Source organism: Mycteria americana, chromosome 2, assembly GCF_035582795.1.
Source record: "Mycteria americana isolate JAX WOST 10 ecotype Jacksonville Zoo and Gardens chromosome 2, USCA_MyAme_1.0, whole genome shotgun sequence".
Classification (NCBI taxonomy): domain Eukaryota; kingdom Metazoa; phylum Chordata; class Aves; order Ciconiiformes; family Ciconiidae; genus Mycteria; species Mycteria americana.
In genome coordinates this window covers 46,590,321-46,606,391 of record NC_134366.1, presented here as the reverse complement: position 1 = coordinate 46,606,391, position 16,071 = coordinate 46,590,321, and the positions used below count along the sequence as shown (strand labels likewise).

Here is a 16,071-nt window from a genome sequence, read left to right as displayed (position 1 = left end):
CCCCAGGCAGAAGATAGGGCACACCCCTGGTGATACCTTACTTATTTTAGCAGAAACTCCCATGCCTTGGCAATTACAGGACTTGCCCTACTCATTTGCCTCTCAAGCCAATTCCTGCAGCTGAACATTGTTTATGGCACAGACAAGTCTGTACCATCCTGCCTGGGGACCCCGCATGTTCCCCTGACTTGTGGTTGTCTTACCGGGAAAGGTCATGCGTACGGCCTGCTGGTGCGCATTCAGTGCGGAGCGTGGCCCCGCTGCTTTTACCTGCCCCATGCTACTCCATCTGTTTAGTTAACGGTGGCCCTTGGCGGAGTTAAAAATAGCACCTACCTCATGGGCCACTGTAGCACACATCCTTCCACTTCACTGTGCGGTTCTGAGAGGGAGTGCCTGAACAGCCTGCTCTGTTCCCTAACCACGTGTAAAGCTGAGGTTAAGAAAGCAAATTGCCATCTTTTCTCTCAGTAGATTGTATTTGACTGAATTTAAGTAAGTGAGGTATATCTGAACTTGACTATGAAGGACCATAACAGTTCTGTGGATAATACATTAATAACATAGACGTGAATGTAACACACCTTTGCTTACATACAATGGGCTCGATGTACTCTTACGTAGGCACCAAAAGCTGTAGCTTCTTTTAAAAGTTGATCCGGGCAAAGGTATGGAAGTCTGTTAGTAGAGACTGGGGGATATCAGTGTTTGTTTTCCCTCACTGACAACAAGGAACGTAAGCAGGAAAAGTTTTGGCTTAAAAAATCCTTCTGATACCGTAACCTCGTGTGACAACAGGAAAGTAAATAATCTTGTAATCTCTTCTTAGTAAGCACCCTTTACAAAGCTGAGCACAGCCCCAGGCCTGAGGCGAGCCCTGCGCGACCGCCCCTTGGCACTGCCGCCGCGGTCCCCAGCCCCCGCCGCCGGGGGGAGCGATGGCGCCCGCTCCAGGAAGCGCCTTTGTCGCGCCGGGGCCTAGGCGGGCCGCCGCCGCCGCCTTCTCCTTCCCCTTCCCTTCCCCGCCCCTCCCACCACCACCGCCCTTTTGCTTTCGCCTTCTCCCAGCTGGCAGCCGGCATCGGCACGGCCATGGAGAACGGCGCTGTCTACAACGAGACCACTGAGCCACAGGCCAAGCTTCCCCGCCGCCCCTTCGGCTGCACCCTGCGGCACCTGCGGGGATGGCGGCTGCCGACCAAGGCGCTCCAAGCGGTGAGTCCCGTCCTCTCCTCTCCTCTCCTCTCCTCTCCTCTCCTCTCCTCTCCTCTCCTCAGCGCGGCGGGTGCGGCCGGCGGCGCGCGAGGCCAGGGCGGCCGGTTGCGGACTGACTGACTGACCGACTGACCGCCCGCCCGCACGCCTCTACAGGCGGCGGCCGTGTCCGCCCCCATCCCTGTGGCTTGGGACGTGCCGGGTCTTGCGCGGAGCGAGCAGCCCCTGGCAGAATGGCTGCCTGGAGCGGGGTGGGGAGGCCGAAAGTCCCACCGAGGTGGCCGCGCCCGGGTGCGCGGGGCTGAGACCGGCCGGGGGGCGGCGGCGGGGTGGGGGTGAGCAGCGGGCGCCGCGCCGCCGGCTGGGCCCGCTGCCGCCGTGTCAGCGACTGTCGTCTGCGTGCTTTACAGGTGTCCCTGCTTGCCCAAAGTGCGGCTTCGGTCTAGAAATGAGCGTGTTACCATGACCTCCGGCTTTAGGACAATCCCCCGCCGCTTAAAAATTAAACTCTTCACTGGCAAAGTGCAGGCTGGCGGAGATGGCCGTACACAGGCTTCAGGGGAATTACTTCTGTCGGTCAGGAAAGGGCTTGCTCCACTAGAAGGCCTGACTTCAGACATATTAGAGGCAAAGCCCACCTTTGCTGCTGGTCACTAAAGCTGCGCAGACTTGTAACTCAGGTGGAAAGCAGACGTGGTGTCTTACAATGCTGTCATCTCTACAGGTTCACATTATTTTATGGTGGGGAAGTAACAGGCTTGTTCCTTTTCCACAGGAGCGGGTGCTGACATCTGATGGTTGCGTGTGTCATGCAGCCGAGGTTCAGTGCTGCAGCCAGCGTGGTTCAGCTGCCTGCTGTCATTACGGTTTAAAATCAGAGGGAAACCTCACAGGAAACCTAGTATTTTCTTCTGAGGGCCACCTGAGATGAAAACGGGAGGTAGAAGCCTTTCGTTGAACCTCGGGGTAGGGCAGTAGAACTGGGAAGGGCTTGCTGGGTCATCAGATCTGGACCTCCCTCTCCTGCCACCCCTGCATCCCATTTGTAAGCTTACCATGCTGAGCTGTCTGTGCTAACATCAGGACTCGTTTCTCCCATGACTCATGGTAGAAAATTGCACTAGAAACATGCAGTGTTGATAGCGGCCTATTGTATGAGACATTGCAGCGCATCAGTTCATGTTGGACAGTCCTGTGCCAACCAGGAAATAAAAGGCTTATGTTCTGCTTGGTTTTTGTTACGTATAATGTTATTCCCGAATGCATTCAGCAGCTGGGCACCTGATTCAGACTCCTGTTTGTTCTGCGCTCGGCCATATGCTCTTCCAAAACATACCAGTGCCACTGTGCTGATAAGGACGCGAGCAGCAAGCAGCATCATTCTTAAGTACTGGCGGGGAGGTAGTGAAACCAATAGTGGGAAAGAGCAGCTGACTGTGAATGTGCGTCAGGGTACATTTTCCAGCCAACAAAGTGGCTTTTTAGTCAGATGTCTCATGCTCATGGGAGTTGTAGGTGATTTCCAAGCCTTTCTCATTACTTCACCATTGCAGAAAAGAGGACATTTAGTTTTTAAACTTTGTCTCGCACACAGTCAAAAAACCCTTCAACCTTCAACCATAAACATAAGATTCTTGAGTGCTGGTAATGGTAATGCTGTCAAAAATAATGTTTCCTAAAACTGTTTAAAAAAAATCACACTCAAGAGTGCTTTAAATAAATATAATAGGACATAAACTTTTACTTCATCTACTAGAGATTAATAAAGTAAGATCTGCTGGCTGTTGCTCCCAGACAAGCAGATAATTTATTTAAGTAGTTTCACCGACTAAAATAAACTATTACATATGCAAATTTACTGGTGTGCCAAAGTCTTAAACTGTTTACCTGAACAGAGGCGTTATTTAAAAAGCTTTCTAGGTATGAAAAAGGAAAATTATGATTCTCCTAAACAGGATGGATAGCTGCTTGATATGCTCCTAAAGAATTAGCGGTTTATGGCCTGTACCTGTCCTTCAACAAGAGGAAAAAGAAAATGGTATTATAGTCATTCACCCTCCTAATTTCCAACAGTTTTCCCCCCCCCTTTTTGTTTTCCAACAGTTTTCCCCCCCCCTTTTTGTTTTCCAACAGTTTCCCCCCCCCCTTTTTGTTTTCCAACAGTTTTTCCCCCCCTTTTTGTTTTTCTTCACCAAAATGCACAGATCTTGGAGTTCTTGGTCAAAACACTTTAAACAAGCCCCAGAAATTACTGAAGGTGGAAGCTTCAGTATCTCCCAAAACAGGAACATTTCTCTTGCTGGAAAATGTTGATTTTTGGAAATGCCAGTGGTGGTGATGGTCATTAACATCTATTAGGCTTGTGTTACAATAGTGATTCTGAGTTGTTACCGGGATTGCACACTGATAATCGCTTGTGTGGACTGCTAAACAGGGTATTGCACTCAGAAAATCAGCTGTCTTCTTTATAGAAGTGATCAAGTATTTTACAAAACTCTGTGAAATCACCTCTGGAGAAAACTGGTTTCTGGACCTTAGAAATGTTTTTCTTCTGATTAATAATAGCATACATTGTAATCTTAGACTGTTTTTTAAAGCTTTTGGGGCAAATGAAATAATGAAAATGTAACTGCCAAAAGGATGCTGGGAGGCATGCTTATTGCGTGGGTTTCTAGGGTTTGTTTTTTTTTTTTTAATATAGATATAGGTGGAATGTTTTTGTTAGTCCATGACTGGTTCAAATTCTGCACAAACGTAAATGGCACAGCGCATATTGTGCCAAGATTGAGGTAGAAACGGATTCTTATCTCAAGCAGAAATACTTGTCATCAACTATTTTTTGACTTTAACCAAAATGCCCTAACTAGGAAAGGAAAATTGTAATTCAGTCTTAAACATCTGCTCTTTTTCTGAGCTGTTCACTTCCTATAGCAGCCCTGATTGTGGAGACTTACAGAACTAATAAGTGTACCTATCTGAACTATAAGATTTTGTACTGGGAATACCACTGCTGAGCATTTTCACAAGCCTGTTGGAAAGTTCATTATTTATTTATTTAGTTCGTATTTCTTTTTCGGAGCATTCTTTTGTAGCCTTTCACTTATTAAATCTACTTTAGAAACTTGACACTTGTGTAGAAACTTCCAACAGTAACGTCAGTACCAATGAGTAACTTCTTGCTGCTAAGGGACAGATAAAGATGTTTAATTTCTGGTGTACATAGAGACAGATAGGACTAATAATTAAAAAAAAAAAGTTAAAAACTGCATCTGCAGCAATGCTTTTCCCTTTACAGCACACGGGAAAGCAAGCAGTGGATGCATATGGCAAGGTGTGGATTTTCCTGCAGGAACCAGCGAGCCTGGTGCCAGCTTGTCTGTGTGTCCCCATGCACCTCTCCGCAGCCCGTGCTTGCTCTGAACGGTGCCCTGACGTACCTGCCAGCTAACCTCTGCCTGCCCGCCAGCGCTGGCACTGCATCCGCAGCAGTGCGGGGCTCTGGACAAGAGGGAAGGAAGGTGGCAGTGGCTGCCTGCTTTTGTCTTCAGGTGTTACCCTGGGCTTCAGGGTGAAAGAAAATCTGTCTGGAAGGTTTAGCTCTCAAGAAAACGAGGAACTACTGAGCTGCCCCCCTCCACTTGTTATTGACGGCTCAAACAAAAGCAGTAGTGATATTCTAGGCATCGGCTGCTAGGGATCGTCCATGGGATCGGTGTGGAGGAGGCAGATACAAAAACAAAACAGAAGGAGCTTTGGCTGCTTCATGTAAGCCTGTAGAGGTCTGCACTCATCCAAGGACTGATGCTGATGGATGAAGGTGGATCTCTGGCAGAACAGTTCTCGGGAAACTGAATGAAATGCGGAATCTCCTGGCTTGTTTAAAGCAACTCATGTATTTATACTGTATCTAATAGTGGGATGTTACTAAAATGCAGATGAATAATAGAGACAACAATCTTCTGGCTAATAGTAGAAAAAACTTCTTGCTATGTTATATAGCTGTAACTATATAAACTGATGTTAGGAACTACTTTTTTAGTGGTATTTAAGACTATTCTTTTTTTGTAGTAGGACAACAGAGTAATGCCTTTTGTTTCTCATAGTGATATCAAGAAGCAAGTTAAGACACCCAAGCAGAACTCTCTGGCAGCTTATAAATATGCTGCTGATACACTACTTTAATCAAAGTTCTTCAAGCCAAAGTGTTTTTAATGGTGTACTTTATTTTGTTATTCAGCTTATTAATAGAAAATTGAATATTGACTTGGACAAGTCCCACATGGGACTCCATTTTGTAAATCTCATTTATTTGACACTGAACCCTTTATAGCTACTCTTTGAGTGGGATTTTTTTCTACTTCTTTGTACACTCAACAGAGAGGGTTTTTTCAGTTATATAGACCATATTATAGTTATCTGGGCTTATAAATTCTTTTAAGGGCAGGTTTATTTCCTTTCTGTTCTGTTTCATCCCAGGTGAAAGTGATGGCATTCAGTTTTCAGTGCTGATAAAAAGAGTTAGAACTATACATGAAAATGTATCTCACACTTTAGCTGACCTTGTGAAAAATGTGAAATGGAAATTCATTGGATGCAGCTTTAAGTAAATCTTTTGAAATGCAAAAAAAAAAAAAAACTTAATTGGAAATTCAGAGTTCAAAACATTCCTCGGACAGCCATTGTAGTCACTTCTAGGTGCGAGGGCTGCTGAGAAGTTTGCCTTGCCAGCTGCTGCAGGAGAGAAGGGAAGTATGTGGAGGCCTGATAGTAATACTGCAGTTTCCCAGCTCGGGTTTTCCCTTTCTGAGATCCTGTTTACTCTAGGTGATTGCAGGATATTCAAAACATGGTGCTTTGAAGTGCCCTTCTGAGGTCTGGCATAGCGGGGGGAATTTACAGTTCCCACGTGCTAAATTGCTGTTCTTATTTTTACTATCAGAAAACTGAAACCGAAGGCTGGTGGTGGTCTTCCAAGAATAAGGTGCAGATGAAGCATCTGCAATTACTCATAACTGGAAAATAACAATTCTGAATTTTAGAATTTGGTTTATTTGTTTTTTAAAGAACTGTCAACCTCATTATTGCCCATATACTGTTATTAAAAATAGGGTCATCATCCTTATACCAGTCTCAGTTTTATGACCAAGTCTGATTCCTACTAATGGTTTTGTTTTAATTTGGGGAACTCCCTACTACAAGGATCTATGATCCTGTGTCAACTTTATGGGATGAAGGAAACTAGCAAGAAGTGGCCAAAATGAGAGAACATTTAAATAAGCAATATTCTGTCTTGTACAATAAAATGCAAAATCCAGCAGCAGATGTATGGTGACTGTACAGGAATTATCTCCTGTTCTTTCCTCAAAACATAATGTGGCAGGAAGGTGAACATAAGCTTCTGCATAGATTAAACAATGTCCAACATAGCTTAAACATAGTTTAAAGTTTTGGTTCCTACAAGTACAGCTGAGCTTCTGTCATTACTGCATCATAAGCACGTGAGCTATTAGCTATGTGCACCTTCTCTGAAGTTTTTCAAGGGAGGTGATGTCGGCTGTAAACTTTCAGAGAGGTAGCTGACTGTCAATGCCATCCAATTTTCCCCTCCACCCTGAAGCCAAGTGCATTTAAAATTACATGCAGTTGTAAGTAGTAAGCAATAGCATTTTTGCCTGTTCTGAGTGGGATGTGTGCTCACCACACTGCCTGCCTTGTCTGCTTCCAACTGGCAATTGCACAAAACCACAAATCAGGAGTCTTGACTGTCAAATCAAGAAGCCTGTATTTGTCGGTGTGTGCTCAGCTTACCTGAGTGTAGATTATTGACCAGCTTTAACAGCAAGTGTAAACTGTGTCACTATGTAATTATTTCTGCCTGTAAGAAAATAGTGCAGAATTTTACAGGGTTCGTAGCAGATTGAGGATTTTCCGTACAGCTGTCTTAATTAATGTTCATATCAGAGACATCTATCTGCTGAAGACAGTAGAGACTTGATCCAACTCAAGCATGTTATTTGTTTGCAGATTCTCTCTCTTCTGGCTGTTATTTGTGAAGAAATTGTGGAGGATTGTATCAAGTGTGGCGGACTTTACTTCTTTGAATTCACAAGCTGCAGTGCCTTTCTTTTCAGCCTCCTGATCCTGTGTGTGTATTGCACTGATGTATATGAAACATTTGGGGAAGACAAAGTACGGACAGTGGTAAGGAATTCTTTTTTTAAAAACAAACCATTTCTTGTAAGTGCTTAAAGACTACTGTGGAGTAAAAAGGCTATGCAGAATGAATCTCCTTTTCTTCTCTATTTAAAGGGTAGATTAAAGTAGCTTATAGTTAAAAAATGAGTCAACTTTGAGAATCCCTTTTATATTGACAACTTTTCAAAAATTGTCATGTCGGTTACCTGCAGGATTTTAGGACTTGTATTAGGCTGCGTGAAAGGCTTTCACACTACTGCGTAGTCATCACCTGTACATACGTATACGGAACACAGTTTACTGCCAGCATGATACTTGTAACTTGCCTGTTCACCCTATCTGTTTTCCTACTGGGTGTAGCCTACCTCCTTTTTGGTAATAATCATACTTGTTACAGTTCATGCTTTTATATTTCAGAAGATCCAGCAGTGGCACAAAGTTGCTCTGTAAAGTCAGTAAGAGTATTATAGTGTCTTATGATCGTCCCTTCCCATTTGTCTTCAGAGCAAACAGTAGCTGTATTTTTTTACATGAAGGTACAGATAAGGGAGTGTAGTAAGAGATTTGAATGAATACATTTACTTAACAGGTTTCTGGTTTCCTAGATGTTTTACATAGGGAATAATGCTAGCATGGTTGACCTGAGCCTGAATTTGATTGTGAAAGAAGTTAGATGAAATGCATTAAATACTTAAAGAAGACAAAAATAGGGGAGTATGTAATGCAGACTCTTTTAAATAGTTGATAATGTTGAATGTTGTTTGGAATATAGCTGTAAAATATATTTTCTGAAGCTCCTATTAGCATCAAAGTTTCAAAGCATAAATTCACTGGCAGGTTAACTCAGCTGCTGTTACGATGCTTGTTCTTTTTCAGGTTGCATATCTACAATTCTATAACATTCATTTTTTTTCTATTTGCAGAATTTTGGGGCCATGCTAATCATAGGTGTCTGTTTTCTATTAGCGTCAATAGTGCTTGCTGCAACCAGCTCCGGGTCTGTTGTTGAAGGAGCTGCATGTGTAAGTCTTAAAATTGCATAATTTACTTTGTATTTATCTAGTATGTTAATTTCTCTGCCCTCTAAACCTCACTCAATTTGCAGGGAAGAAACTGCAGGGAACAGAATTCAGTGCATTATGATGTTTCGGGAGGAATTAGCTATTTCAGACCTTCCAGAAACTTACCATAGGAAATCCAAAGAGCAGGCATTCCTCAGGATTGCTGGAAAGCTCTGCGTGCACTTGCAGCTCCCCAGCATTTGTGGCTTGCTTCTGCGTTCCTCAGACTTCACTGCCTTGGCTCCATATTATTCCCTGTCATCTGTCACTGCTTCGATGTTGCCCTCTCTCACAGCTTCCCCAGTTCTCTGATACCCTGTCTCTGAAATGCCTACTGTTTTCCTCAATTGTCCTTTGATAACGCCACCCTCTCACAAAGTCAGCAAGAAATCATGTCTTTTGCTAGGCGTTATAAAGCATATGTGGAGAATGCTGACTTGCAAAGGCTGCAATAAGAGCAGCAGTTTCCTCAGTGACAGAAATAATTAGAAGAGCAACAGGGCATGCATATCCCGGGGAACACTGAAGAGGCTCAGGGCAAGGCACTGAAGAGGCTTTGGGATGCTGTGGATGTTGTAATCCCTCACTCATTTGGCACTTCTTTATAATAACCTTGGAACTGTGAATATGTGATTTTAAAAATTCACATTTTGATTTTATTCTTGAATGAGAAAAAATGAGTTAGAAAAGAAAGCAAAATAATTCTGTTCCACAGGTAGCATGAGTTATTAGAGATAAGCACTTTCGTGTAGTCATCTTCTGTGATGTTGATATATTCAAACCTAATGGTATAGTTGAGTATAAAGTCTTCCAGTTTTTTTTTTCTGGTGCTGGAAAAACAAAAACTATTGTGATTTAAGACTTACTGGTGTCAAATTGCTTTAGGGCAAACCAGTTGTGTAAAATTTAGGTAGAAGTTAGAATAATGCATGTGTTTCCTTGTTCAGAAGAAGCTGCTGAAACCAACCTTCTCCTTATCACTCTCTTGCCATGACTAATAATGAAATGTCATTAACAAAATGTCATTTTGCCCGCCCTTGCTGACCCAGTAAGGACTTGCTTAGGCTCTGCAGATCTTATCTCCCTTCACTTCCATGTGTTACTGTTCTTCACTTAGTCCCTTGAATCAGCAGCCATCTCTTGGATAAATACTCTGCTATACCACCAATGCCATGCTTCTTTAATAACTAATTTTTGCAATCAAGTGAATGTACTTTTACTATTAAGGGCTGTTTAGAACATATTGTATGGCTCAAGCTTGATTAAGAAAATGAGAACTGTAAAAACTTTTGCATTAAATGTGCTGGAATTATGATTTCTGATCTGTTTCTAATTTAAATGGAACCACCGATTTAAGGACTGTAATCTTAATATATAAGTATTATTAACGTAGGTAAATAGTCCAGCAAATCTCTCCAAACAATGTTAGAATACTGTTAATGTTTGTACATTTTAAAATAATTTATTTCTTTCACAGGCATTTGGATTTCTTGCAAGTTGTGCGTTTTTAGCTGAAATTATTGCAGACCATTTTCACAGTCGGAAACAAAACATAGATGGATGCTCTGAAAATCCTGGCAACACTCAGAGTGCCACAGAAAATCAGCCACTGAATAAGCAAAGCTAACTTTCTGGAATGATTTCTTTGGTTTTTTGAATGGAGCAAACTAAAATGAACTTTCAGTGCACTGTAGGTAACAACTTCTGTCTCTTCCTTCTGATCAATTTTGTACGCATTGATCATCACAGATTTTTATAGATCCTTAGGTCAAGTAACAGCATCTTAAGCATCATTTTCTAAGGTCTGGTCCTGCTTAATAACTGGTCCTGCCACCTGTGCAGGTGACATACACTAAAAAAACTTGTGTCTAAATAGAATAACTTAAGGACAACAATATGCTGATTTGATTTTTGACACAAGTGACTAATAAAGGTTAATGTGTGATGCATAAATTCTGAGCTATACCCTAAAGATAATTTCTGTATAAATGGACCGGATACTTCTGTTACAAGTTATAAATTAGTGCAGCAGAATTCATTCTTGTACTTACTGGTCAAACTGTGAATGTAAAAGGGATACCTAATTGGAGCCTTACAGAAATGTTTATCCTTACATAAGGGGTTTTGTTTTGTTTTTACTATTCATATGTCTCAGTTCTGGCTGTGGAGATCAATTTAATGGAATAGTGAGTGTAAGGGTTTTTTATGGGGAGGGTAATGTAATGGTATATTAAGGAGACAGTTTTGCACCCCATGGTCGTCAGAGTTTGGACTTGTATGCCAGAATCTTCTTTCAGATCGTTTCAAAAGCTATAAAAGTTGCAGGAAGAAACTTGAAAAGCTAGCTGTGAGAGGAAGAAGATGAAGAATAAATATTTTTATGAAGTAACCCAGAAAGTGGCAATCTGAACATCAGTGGGAAAAACATTACAGCACGTTGGTACTATTCCAGTGAATATTACTTGCAAGGTTAATACCATATGCAGCTTGTTTATGCATAGTAAATAGTAAATTTTGCCAGAACGGTTATGAACCCCACCATTTTCTTTGTTTATAAATATGGCGCTAGCTTGAGACTTCTTGCTACTGACTAGGTCAGCTGGTAAACAGATAAATAAGCACTTGTACCCTTGTAAAAGCGACAGGCTGTAGGACTGCAAGAAACACTACTGATGCAACACTTATCGCACAAGGGACAGACATATCAGACCAGATGTTCATGGCTGTAAAAGAAATGAAGTGGTGAAAAGGCATTTTTCAGATGTCTAAGGTAGAAGCAAGACTGCTAGACCTCACTTAAGAGGAAAGCCTTCAAAAGCAGGGCAAATTGCTGTAAGCCAGGAGATGTTCCAAAATACCAAAGCAAATGAGAAAAAGCTAATTATGCAAAAACAATTCTTGTTTGAGCGCTCATGACATTTGCTGTGTCTTCCAGGCATTAACTCCATTTCATCAGTATCCTAGTCTGACAAATTTATAGTCCTGTAACCTGTTGTGGCAGCATTGAGACTAAGCCCTCCAGAAATTGTCTGAGTGAGCTGTATTTGGAAAAGGATGAGGAAGCTGTTGTAAGACAAAGGACTGTAAAAGAAGGTCAAAGTTTTTTTTCCAGTGCTGCCACTTTCTCATGAACGTGAGTTAGTGATGTTCTCTCTCTAAGCTTCGAGACTTAAGCCTAACACTAAACTGTGCTTGGAGGATGTAAAATTTTGACAGGTTGTGTGAAGCATCAAGTTTAAGCTGTAGCTTGGTTTGAGCCATGCATAAAATACTTTCTTTCATAGGATGTCCTGCTTTGTGAAGAAGAAATGCTCTTTGGACTGGCTTTTTTTTCTTGTATTTATTAGTGTCCATTTGCACTAAAACCTGATCTCAGCCTCAGTGTACAGAGCTTGCTGTAGCTCTCTCTGAAAACTGGGTAGATTAGAGATGTTTTGTTTACAAGCAGCGTTACTGGTGATATGAAACTTCCCTTAATGAGAAATATCTCTGGTATGATTTGCAGTGTCTTACTTTGAGGATTGTGTCCATATCTATGATTAACATTCTAAGGGAGTTTTTTGGTTTTTTATTGCCCAGGATTCTATTGAATTTGTTTTCACATCAAAATGTCTGTAGTCTCTAAATCTTGATCTATAATTAAAAGCTGTAAATATAGTGTAAGAGTAACACTGTGCTGCTGATATTTATTAAGCAATGCAGCACCATGATGGGACTTTTATCTTGAGGTAATTTTTCTTGTAATTTTTCTCAGCTTGAAAATATATGAAGAGTTCTGGGTTTTTGTTGCTTGTTCTGTAGGCTTTTCCCCACTTAAGTGCTTTGTTATTGGTGTCTGTTCCTGAATTGGAGATACTGGTAACGAAAAGGATCTGTAAAGTCATCTCTCTGCCTTGGCCTCCCTATCTATGATATCTAACACTGATATTCACAGAGAAACTGAAATACAGAGCAAGATATTTTTATGAAAAGGTGCCACAAGGAGTTGGTGTCAGAAGAAGGTGGCTCTGACTGAGATCTCCTGACTCCCATGATCTGACTATTAAGCCTTTTGAAACAAATACTGCTGACCTTTGCAGAATGGTTTGATGGATTCTCCTACTACATACATGCTGGCATCCCTGGCCTGTTTTGGGTTGTTAGAGTGAGGGGGTTTTGACATGTTTTTCATTTTCATTTTAGCTGTTCCAAGTAAGTAGTTTGTACCCATTCTCTCACCAACTGACTGATCCATGTATAGATTTGAGGATCAGATTCCATTTCTGACTGAAAGGGATGCAAGCATTGCCGTCAGCTAATGAAAACGACAAATGGTTGTCTTTGGGACACCGGTTAGTTGTTTTCCCATATGGCACAGGAGCTTACTAATAGGAAGAGTCCTGCTGTTTTCACAGCAATGCATACTGCTCCATTCCAGACACTGTTTAGCTGGCATTAATCTGTCACGTAGTAGTTAAATGCTACAAGCAGAGAAGTCACATATTGGTTGTAGGTTTAAGGCAATTGCTAAATTGTTGCTTCCAAACCAGTTGTTGGCTAACCAAGCAGTTTCTGCATGGTGGTACTATTAATCCTAGGCTTCTAAGTACGAGGTGTTCTTTTTGTTCTGTTTTAAAATAGTTGAAAAGCAGGTTTGCTGGTGGGTATGCTGGTCTCTGCTTCTGTGAGGTCGTTTCCATAACTGCTTTATCAGCTTCCTAAGATAAAGGGGCAGATGTGTGTTCCTCCTAGCTCCTCTGCCCTGACAGGCTAGGTGGGGGAGAGACTTCCTTGCTGCCATGGCTGAGCAGACTGGTCTCCTGCAGTCTTGACATGCCCCCTTTGATGCTTCTGGTGTCGGATCCAGGCTTTGAGTGTCTTGTCTTTTAATTAGACTGATCCCAGCAAATGGCGTTGGAGCTGGATTAAACATCTGTTTTTGCAGGAGCTCTGTGCGTGTGGCTGGATGGCTCTTACCCCTCCCGTGCTCTGTCAGCAGAGCGGTCTGCTTGTTTCCCAGCCTGCTTCTGATGAAATCAGCCTGCTTTATTTAAATGAGCTATTTAAATTGCGTACATTAAGTTGGCTGATTTTGACTGAAGTGGATTAGGGATTGTTCAGGAGAGTGGTGGGAACTCTGGCAGAAGTGCTGTTACAAGCAACTGTCTTAAATGTCTTCATCTGTTTGCGGAGTAACCATCTCCCTACAATCTTAACCGGTAGTAAAACCTGTGGAAAGAAGCAACTGGCCCAGTACATCTGCCTGGGGATTGTCTTCTCCCTTCTTCACCACGGTGCTTGGCAGTGGTGTTGCGAGCCTGCTCAGACACATTAAAAGCTTTTGTCTTTTCCAGTTGAGCCCGTCCAAAAAATACTTAAAGGCTCTGCACCCACTTTCAGGCTTTGTTTACAGTGCCTTGAGAATCAGTGCAGAGGATTCTCCAGGACATGTGAGGTCTTGTTAAGTGGCTGGACTGTGAGTTTCTGCTCTGAAACTCTGCCACGTGCATTATGTAGATTGGGAATGTTAATTTTTGTGTTCAGCGTTCAGCCCACATTAAAATCGCAATGCTACCAGTGCCCTTTGGGTTCTAAATACGTGAAGGAATTGTGCCGTACTGCTTGCGCTCTGTGCTTGAAAATAGCCGGGAAGGCTTGTGGTCTATTACAATGGAGTTCTACCTTTGCACCCTCCAACTTGAAAAAGCAGTGAGCTATCTCACACAGTTCTTGGAGCTCTGCACAAGATGTTTTTGCATAATGGCCGTCATGGTGATCCTCGTTCAAATTTGTGCAATAAAATACCAAGCTTTCTACACTGAAGGGAAATAAATATTTTGTGAAATTTTTGAAAGGTTATATAAAATTGTAACAAATCAAGATGCTGGTAGTGCCTTTAAGATGGAAATTCATCTTTGGTCTAGTCTATTGCTGTAAACATAAGCAGATCTCTAGATATTAAATTTTATGCTGTTCAGAACTATCTATCACTTTTAATACTTTTGAGAATTTAAGTGACTTTTTAAGGATTATTAAATCAGGATGATAATACAGTAGTTTTATATATATATATATAAAGAAAATTTTATACAGCTTTGTTGCCAGTGTTGCCTTGAATTTCCATTTAAGTAATTTTGAAATGCTTAAATATTTTTTCCATTATAAACCTGTGGTCTTTTTTTAATGTATTATGCTTTTTTGGTCTCAAGAACTTTCTAAATATTTTGTAATCATTTTTTAAATAAAATATTAGTAAATAACTTAAGCGTTTCTCGTTTCTGCTGCAATGATTTGGTGCCGCTATGTAGTTCTCCCAGAGCCCACTGTAGGAAATAACATCATTCTTTGTTCCTGGTTTTGAGGAAGGAGCTTGCATTGTGTTTGCCTGTCACTGGGGAAGAGGGTCCAACTTGCAAAGCTGGATATTCTCACTGCAAGTTTCCAGGAGGAAAGGTCTGATAAAGGTCAGTATTGCCTCATAACACAGGGTCCAACCAAACTAGTTTGCAATAGCCTTTACACCTACCATAGTCTATAGGTTACTGTGACAAGCGTAATTCAAGTGCTGCTTTCCTGTTGTCTTGATTAGTTGGAGCTGAAAATAATTAAGTGGCAGACTTATTAAAGGAAGGAGTACAAACTAGCAAAAGGTGTTAAGAGCAAATAATTTCTTCTGGGGTAGAAAAATGCAGGTGACCGAGTTACTTGGTTGAGGGGGAGTCACTGGATCCTTTAAAAATGTTTGTCTGATTGTCAGTGGCAGGGGGTGAGGAAAAGGAAATAAGCCTGCATGCTTTCTGGCAGGGTAGCTCTTTTGTTTCATAATCCTATAGATTGCTTATTACCTGGTGGTGATCTTGTAAACAGGAGGAGAATGGCACTGTCTCCACTGTCGGCACTGAAATTGGAATGCCACGGTGCATTTTTCTTTATATCATAACATTAAAGGTGAAATTGTCTCTTTGATGAAGTTGCCAGAGATTAGTGTAACCATAAGGATTCATAAGGGGAAAAGGTCTCTAATGCTTTTAATTACATTTGAAAACTAGATGTAAGCAAACAATCGAGGCAAAATGTTCTATTAAAAGGGTACGTCAGTGGTGGAGTCACACAAGTCCTAAGAAAGATGAATAAAGATTTAATAATTTGGAGCATGATGACACAGTTTTAAGTCATTTTACTGCTAGAATCGTGACAACTCCTTTCTCAGGAGCGTAATCCGAGTTAGTTTACTGTAAATTCTCAGAATAGCGCAGCAGGGCAGAATATAGGCTGGTAGTCTGCGGCCTTCCTTTGTGAGTGCACAGGCACCACCTGGTCGCTGCTGTCTGTGTGTCCCTTGTTCAAGGCACGTACGTGTTTCCTTGCTTTCGGGTGGGCTTTGTCCTCACAGCGAGGAGCACGACCTGCTTTATTGCACAGCCTCCTTCGTGCTGTCGTGCAGGAACCAAGCAAGGTTAACTACTTGGCTGGGCTTTGGGTTTGACTTCTCTTTGGATTCAGAATAGCTATTCTTTGCCTGCTAAAGGAAGCACAAGGCAGGCCAGCAATGCGTTTAAATCCTGTTCGTGCCCTCCGCTCGGTGCAGTTGCCTGCACAGGAATCTGCTGAGAAGCTGCAG

General features: G+C 42.0%; 1 protein-coding gene across 2 annotated transcripts; it reads left to right on the top strand.

The window, feature by feature from the left end:
- The first annotated feature begins 979 nt into the window (after nt 1-979).
- CMTM6 (CKLF like MARVEL transmembrane domain containing 6) lies at nt 980-14,610 on the top strand. 2 transcript variants are annotated; one of them, XR_012774235.1, is made up of 5 exons: nt 980-1,215; nt 7,240-7,416; nt 8,334-8,432; nt 9,949-10,161; nt 11,407-14,608. XR_012774235.1 is itself a non-coding variant. In XM_075493209.1 (4 exons), the coding sequence occupies exons 1-4, from the start codon at nt 1,093-1,095 to the stop codon at nt 10,096-10,098; spliced, it is 549 nt and encodes a 182-aa protein (XP_075349324.1). In that variant the 5' UTR covers nt 981-1,092; the 3' UTR covers nt 10,099-14,610. The 2 variants fall into 2 exon arrangements, 1 of the variants encoding a protein (XP_075349324.1); XM_075493209.1 differs by having other exon boundaries at nt 981-1,215; nt 9,949-14,610.
- The last annotated feature ends 1,461 nt before the right edge of the window (nt 14,611-16,071 follow it).